The sequence below is a fragment of the Carex rostrata genome, chromosome 7 (assembly GCF_964058835.1).
Source record: "Carex rostrata chromosome 7, lpCarRost1.2, whole genome shotgun sequence".
Taxonomy (NCBI): domain Eukaryota; kingdom Viridiplantae; phylum Streptophyta; class Magnoliopsida; order Poales; family Cyperaceae; genus Carex; species Carex rostrata.
In genome coordinates this window covers 6,887,858-6,895,466 of record NC_135924.1, presented here as the reverse complement: position 1 = coordinate 6,895,466, position 7,609 = coordinate 6,887,858, and the positions used below count along the sequence as shown (strand labels likewise).

At 31.4% G+C, this 7,609-nt stretch overlaps 1 protein-coding gene across 2 annotated transcripts; it reads left to right on the top strand.

The window, feature by feature from the left end:
- Positions 1-4,118: 4,118 nt before the first annotated feature.
- On the top strand, positions 4,119-5,819 carry LOC144557546 (uncharacterized). 2 transcript variants are annotated; one of them, XM_078306127.1, is made up of 3 exons: positions 4,119-4,405; positions 4,463-4,638; positions 5,037-5,819. In XM_078306127.1, the coding sequence occupies exons 1-3, from the start codon at positions 4,146-4,148 to the stop codon at positions 5,378-5,380; spliced, it is 780 nt and encodes a 259-aa protein (XP_078162253.1). In that variant the 5' UTR covers positions 4,119-4,145; the 3' UTR covers positions 5,381-5,819. The 2 variants fall into 2 exon arrangements, with proteins under 2 accessions (XP_078162253.1, XP_078162251.1); XM_078306125.1 differs by having other exon boundaries at positions 4,120-4,638.
- Positions 5,820-7,609: the final 1,790 nt, after the last annotated feature.

The window sequence follows — 7,609 nt, the reverse complement described above, 5'->3', positions numbered from 1 at the left end:
TTATTAATATAAGTTGTTGTGAATAAATTCTAACACAAAGAGTCAGTCAACTCAAGTAAACATTTATCAAAGTCTTTTTTCATTTCATATTTATTACTCATTATTAACTCCTTAATAATATATCATATATCCCCCTAAACACCTTTAATCTATCGTATTTATCCACTTAATCAGTAAAGTCAGTCAACTCAAGTTAACATTCATCATGCATGTGATTTATATGGAGTTTTAAAAATGAACTGACAATATTACCTCTCCGTCAATCCCTCGTGCCCTCACTTTTGGGTGGCTAATTTTGAAGCAAATCGTCCTTTTAAATATGTGGCAAGGGTCAAATAATTAACGTGCTAACATATCGTGCCAGCACGTGTCATCCCGTTTTTTTAATATATATTAATTTCATTTGAAATATCATCACAAAATATTAAAAACAGGAAAAAAATACAATAACAATGAAAATTAAAAAATCAGTAATTTTCAAAAATTTGAAAAAACCAGTAATAAATTTTCAAAAAATATAAAATTTGGTTCCAAGCCCAATTTTTTTGAGGGTAAGGTGGCAAGTTGTCATCTTACGGTTTCTCCATTGATTAAAAAAAATATTTGCATCTTCCAAACACAATTTAATATGGAGATCAACTTGAACGGTTCGGATCGACGTATTAAACTTTAAAATTGCAAAATATCAATGTAAAATAAAGCACCCGCTTTACTTCATGAAGCATTGTAGCCCAACTTTCTCTCTTTACACACACACACACATATGTATATATACACACATATATATGTGTGTGTACACACACACACATATAGACACACATACAGATACACACATGCACATATATGTGTATATATGTGTGTGTGCAATATATATATATAGAGAGAGAGATAGGCTATGGTGCATTGCAATGCATAGGCATCCTTGTGCATTGGACCATAATCACCGATTCAAAGTCCAAATGACCGATCCAAACCGTTCATCTTGTTCTCCATATTAATATGTACTTGGAGACCAAATTTTATATTTTTTAGAATTTTTTACTATTTATTAAGTCACTTTGAAAATCTGAAAATCTGGGTGAACAATAAAAAATAGTAAAATTTTATGGACCACCGGATCGGCGATTTTCAAAGAGGCTTAATAAATAGTAAAAAAATTCCAAAAAATATAAAATTTGGCCTCCAAGTTCATATTAATATGGAGAACAAGATGAATGGTTTGGATCGGTCATTTGGACTTTGAATCGGTAATTTATGGTCCAATGCACAAGGAAGCATGTGCATTGCAATGCACCATAGCCCATCTCTCTCTCTCTCTATATATATAGTAAGGTTACTCTACATCGCGAATTAAAATGGTTGTTTTAATTCGTGCTCATATCTCTAGTTTTGAAGTCCAAATAGTCGATCCAAACCGTTAGATGTTTAATCTATATTAAAATGTGCTTGGAGACCAAATTTTACATTTTTTAAATTTTTTTTATTATTTATTAAGATGGTTTGAAAATCATTGTTTTTTTACTATTTATTAAGATGCAAAATTTTAATATAGATTAAACATGTAAAATTTGGTCTCCAAGCACATTTTAATATAGATTAAATATCTAACGGTTTGGATCGACTATTTGGACTTCGAAACTAAAGATATGAGTGTGAATTAAAATAGCTCGTTTAATTCATGAAGTAGCATAGCCTTACTATATATATATATATATAGATGGGCTATGGTGCATTGCAATGCATTGAGGGGTTTGTGCATTGGGCCATAAATCTAAAATTCAAAATCCAAATGACCGATCCAAACCGTTCATCTTGTTCTCCATATTAATATGTGCTTGGAGACCAAATTTTATATTTTTCTGAATTTTTTTACTATTTATTAAGTATTTTACAAAATTGTTGATCCAACGGTGGCTTAATAAATAGTAAACAAATTCCAAAAAATATAAAATTTTGTCTCCAAGCACGTTTCAATATAGAGATCGCATTGAGCAGTTCGGATCGGTTGTTTAAATTTTCAAAATGAAAATATAGTGCTATGGAGCAAAAACTTGTTTTACTCCATGGCTCATGTTAGCCCATCTGTGTGTGTGTGTAAATTAGAAAATTGCAATGAAACTGAATAATACTCCTCCAACCAGGTGGCAACACTCACGGGTTGCATACTTGCATGGAGAATAGCTCAACGCACGTGACGGTTTGTGTTTTCTTTGCTTGATCTGGACACTAGATTTGAACATGATGGTTCCGAACGGAAAGAATAAAAGAATATACTGTGTGGCTATGTATTTTTAATTTTTTTTATTGAACAGTAGGCGTTAAAATTTTATTTTCGTATACACTTAAATGGTCCATTTTAGCATTTTCTACTTCGTTAGTTACAATTCTCAAAATTTGTTAATGATGATAAATAAGTCACATGAATAATTATTATTAAAAAAACAGCTAGTATATATACAATTGTGACTGAGTGAGGCTATGGTATTATGCATATAGCACAAGTTACACCATATATAATGGATCAATATCTTTATTTTTAAAGTTCAAATAATTGATATGAACTGTTTAATATAATATTCATATAAAAATACATTTGTAAACAAAATTTTACATTTTCTAACAACTTTTTTGCCATTCTTTAGATACGTACGTATGTTGAAAATCACTTGATCTAAAAATTTTAGACCATTCAAAAATAATGATTTTCTACATATCTAAAAAAAATAATAAAAATATCATAAAAATATAAAAATTTAGTCTGCAAATATATTTTTTATAGAGATTATGTTTAATATAATTCATATTAACTATTTAAACATTGAAACGAATATAGTGATACACAGTATGGATCGATATGTGCTATGCACAGTACAATAACCTCGCTCTATGTACACTATATTGGTTAAAAAAATATATAAATATTGAATTAAGCACAGAAATAAATAATATAGAAACTTGGAAAAAAAAAAAAAACAGAACCACACATTTAATTCCCTTATCTTTTCCCGAAATAATCCAAAAAATTCCGCGGTAGCAAGTAAAAAAAGAGGAACTTGTGAGGTAGCATGCATGACATAGTGAGAGCATGACAACGCCGACACAAAGGTCTCTATGGTTGGTCAATCTTGTGCCGGATACATGTGATTGTGAGAATCTAGAACAAAAGGTTGTCGCAACTTGCAGTTTGTGTGCATTGTTTTGTACACGTAATCTCTGTAGACACGGTTTTCTTAACCAACTCGAGGAATTCAAGCTTCCTTTCCGATCTTAATTTCGTGGGAATTCTAGCTAGTACCCGGATTCCATCTATCCAAATCAGTTGCACTTTACTTTTCCTTTTAGATCCGCATTGACTTATCTCGTCTGGTCGCGCGTCGTGCTATGCTCTACTATATCATATCATCTCCATTAATTTATTAGAACTGGAAGTCTTCCCATGCAGTATATATATGTAAAGTCTTTAATTTATAATATGTTTAGAATTAAGTCTTGGGTACTTGTGCTTTTGTCTTCCCATGCACTATCATATCATCTCAATTTTACGAGAGACTGAAGCTAATATATAACAAGAGCTATCATATCCAAAATAAATATTAATTTTATTGAAGTTTCTTATGAATTGAAGTAGTGATGAGTCAATAAATTATATTCATATAATGTCCCTATTTCCTTCATAAAAATAATTGTAAACATTTAATGATTTAAATTGCTTGTATTGCGACTCGATTGGATCAGTATATATATTAATGAAAAAATAGATCGACCACGATTGATCTTTGGCCACTATTAAATTAGTGGAGTTTGAACCTTTTTATTTAGCCAAAAATGATGAGAAACTATTTACAGAATCAGCTTTTAATAATAGTAAAGGATAATGTTTTCTGTGTAAAAAAATTACATGTAATTTGAAATTAATTTGAATAATTTTTTTTTATAAATATTGAAATTGAGTTGGACCTTTATCTTTCTCTTGAAAAAAAAAAATCTAAGTGTCTGAATGAGCTAAAATGAAATGAAAAGTTTGTGCTTCTCAATTTATAGCACCAAATGGAGAGAATTTTAATTAATCACACTCCACTTTATCCTCCTACTATATAATTTCTTTCCCATTTCATCCCTCTATCTTCCAACTAAATTAAGAAGAGATGATACAATCACTGGCCATGGTATCAGTAGCTCCAACCAAAACCATGGCCACTGTAATTCTCTCCATGGCCAGATGCATCCTTCTACTAGACACAACATGCAAACGGTTCATCTATTCTCCTCTTTGGATCCTGTTAAATCTCCTCGTAATAATTCTCTTTTTGTTGCATCGGAACAACTCAAAACATACAATACAAGCACCTCTTTTTTCTTTCCCTAGCCTTTCGCAACCTCTCGTCTCCTTTGCTAGTATCTCTCTGTCTCAACCTCTTTTCTCGTTTCGTAGTCTTTCTCAGCCTCTATTTTCTCTTCCCAGCTTATCTCTGCAAAAAAAATTTGGTGCACCAACATCCAAAAAATGTTTTGCACTGCTAGAAACACATATCACCTCGCCGCCACCACCGCAACCAAATCCTGAAGTAGTAATCATAGAAAGTGTTTCATATCAAAATCGAAATGTACATGCTGGCATGGAGGCTTCAGATGAGGAAGGTATATATATATATATATATATGCTTTGGTTTAATTATAACAAACATATTTTCATTGTTATTTTATCTTCCCTAGCTGGACTAGTTCTAACATTTGTAGATTGAAGGCTGTGATTTAAATTATCTTCCTTTCTGATAAAATTAAATATAATTAAAATCAGCATCATCTCATTTATATAGTATTATGCCATGGCCTATGATGAAACAAAAAGATTAAAACATTATAAATTGCTATAAGTTTCTAATTTAAATATGCAATACTAGCTATATACTATACAATATTTTGTTATAAGATGTTGGACCATACTACTGCTTTTCTGAAAATACTGATCAAATCTCATAAATTATGATGAAATTCTCCAAAAAAATGTACTCAATTTGTCTCTTCTTTTTATACAGGGAACATGTCAATTGATGACACATGGAATGCAATTCTGACGAGTGGCGATGCAAAACCGGTAAAGTTAACTAAGAAAAGTGTGAAACATGATAAAATTCTCGAGGGAGTTGATCCTAAAGCAAAGGTAAAGAACTCATCCGCCGTAGGAAGAAAAAAAAAGAAGCAAGTCGTAAAGGTGGAAGGGAGAGTGGAGGGGTGGAGAAAGAGAGATGCACTTGTGATACTGCATGATGATCTATCTCAACGTGCCGAGGCGTTCATTAAGAAGCAGCATGACGATCTCAAACTACAGAGAGAGGAATCCAACCAGCATCGCCTCTATCTAGAGGCTGCCCGTTTGTGACAAATTGACAATGCTTTGTGATCGGCTCTCGGCCATGTATTATCTTGTCTATATAAGTTTAGGTATATTTGTTGTTAATTTATTTAGGTATAGGTGGAGATTTAGTCTTGTTGTTGTAATTTTATGCATGTTCTTTAGATAAATAATATATACTTTCAAGATGCATGAAATAACAAGAAGCAGGAACAGATTCAAGCGACTTATTTTTTATTACTGAAATTTCTTTGTGAAGACTAGCTAGCTTTGAAGAAGTGTGTACATATTCGTTTGTTTTAACCTGGTTTTGTTTATTCAATTTTAGTGTCCGGTTTGTGTGTTTATATTTTAAACATATAGTTATTGGGTAGCTAGTAGCTGTGTAATTGCTTCTAAAGTTTAATTGTAAATGATGCATGGGTTAAACCCAAGAACAATATATCTTTTTTTTGTACTGGCTCTCTGATCTAGTCTGTAAATCTGTATTAAGAATTTTTTATAAAATTGGAAATTTCTCACTGATTTCATTTGAAATCAGCGAATGTTTATGGTTCCAAACTGCTGGTACTAACACGAGCAATCAAAACCGCAACAAATATTAATATAAATTACATATCAGCACACGAGAACCATCAGAAAATTTTCACAAATAGTTTTACATCTGGAACTGTTAGAATCTGGTTCAGACTTGCACACTGGGACCGTTTCGTATCTTCTGCACTATATACAAGTTTATATATATTTTTTGTCATGTATAATCTCCTTTTTTTTTTTTTTCTGTTTTCAACATAAACAAAATTATTTTGAACTGGTTCATCAAATCCAATCGATCGTTCGAAAATGTTCCCTCAATGCTAACAATTTTGATAAGAAAGAGAATCTCAAAATATGTTATATAATCATCATACTGTTATTATATTCTTATAGACTTCAATGTTCAGGCTCTGGCTTTTTTAAAAGCCTCCTCACCGAATTCAGGCTGTGTGAGATATATATCTGTTAATATATTTTTTTTCAGTTATGTCATCTTATAATTAAGAGCTTAATTGTGACCTCTTGCATGGTGTATGATTAGTAGATAGATAAACAGAGGTTAGTTCCTAACCTTTTTAAGGGCAAAGGTGAAAATGGTTTAGCTTAGTTCCTAACCTTTTCCTAGAAAGATGTTTTATCTTTCTTTATTTTAAAAAAATAATAAACAGATGTAAAAGCTCCTAATTAACTTGCACTTTCCTAAGAAATTTGTAATGTGTCGATATCATACTTCATCATACTCCGTTTACTGAATTGTAAGGTCTTTCTAGCTTTCAATTTAGTTGACTTGACTTCATATATAGACTTTGCCATGTGTCAAGATTTCTAGCTTTCAATTATTGAAGCTTCTCGCCTTGTCAGGCTTTGATAATTCAAAGAACATATATGAATCCTCCTTTTAGCAGAGGAAGAGGATGGGGAAGAGGCCGCAGTTATACCAGCTACTCTGGAATATACCGATGGAACCCTTATGTTTGGTACCGAGCTTTTTCTGACTCTGGCATGAATTAAATGTTAATATGACTTGTTTTGCTATGTTTTGTTATCTTGTAGTTTGTGGTGGTTTAGCTTAAGTCATCTTGCTGTTGGGCTAATGCTTCCTTTTTGTTATATGTTGTACTATGAATCTTGTATGCTATTGCATTCTTCAAATTTAGAATTTGTTATGGTCAACCTTTATTAGCTTCAATGATGGTTTCCACTATTTCAAAAAAAATATATATATTGAAGCTTGTCAAGCGTAAAACACGTGATTAGTTACTGTAATTTAATAAATATATTATTGTAGTTTTGAAAGGGAAAATAGCCAAATAGGTCATTTTGTAATTTTTGAAGACAAGAAAAATTCTCCGATGCTTGTGGATGTGGATCTTTGAATAAAAGTAAATTATTGATAATTCCCAATCTTTTTAGCTTCCAAATTTTTTTGTTATATTTTCTCCTGCAAGATTGGTTTATTTCGGGTATACTGGTACGTGCATGTAAATCAGTGTTGTAAATAACAGTATGCATTTGTCTGACGGACAGAGTACCGTCAAGCAATTAGTTGAAAATAATCAGAAATAATTGATCATAATCGGCTGGTCAGTCAAAAAAAAATGTGACAGTTTGATCACTGCTAATAACTAATTGGACGATTAATCAGCCTAAACGGACATCTTTTACAACACTGCTATAAACATGTATATTACCATACATATATATAGTAAAAAAAAATTA

Excerpts from the sequence above, each read along its gene's own strand:
- LOC144557546 (XM_078306125.1), top strand. The coding sequence starts at position 4,146 with ATGATACAATCACTGGCCATGGTATCAGTAGCTCCAACCAAAACCATG. Across the intron at positions 4,639-5,036 it reads GGAGGCTTCAGATGAGGAAG|GGAACATGTCAATTGATGAC; the intron begins GTATATATATAT and ends CTTTTTATACAG.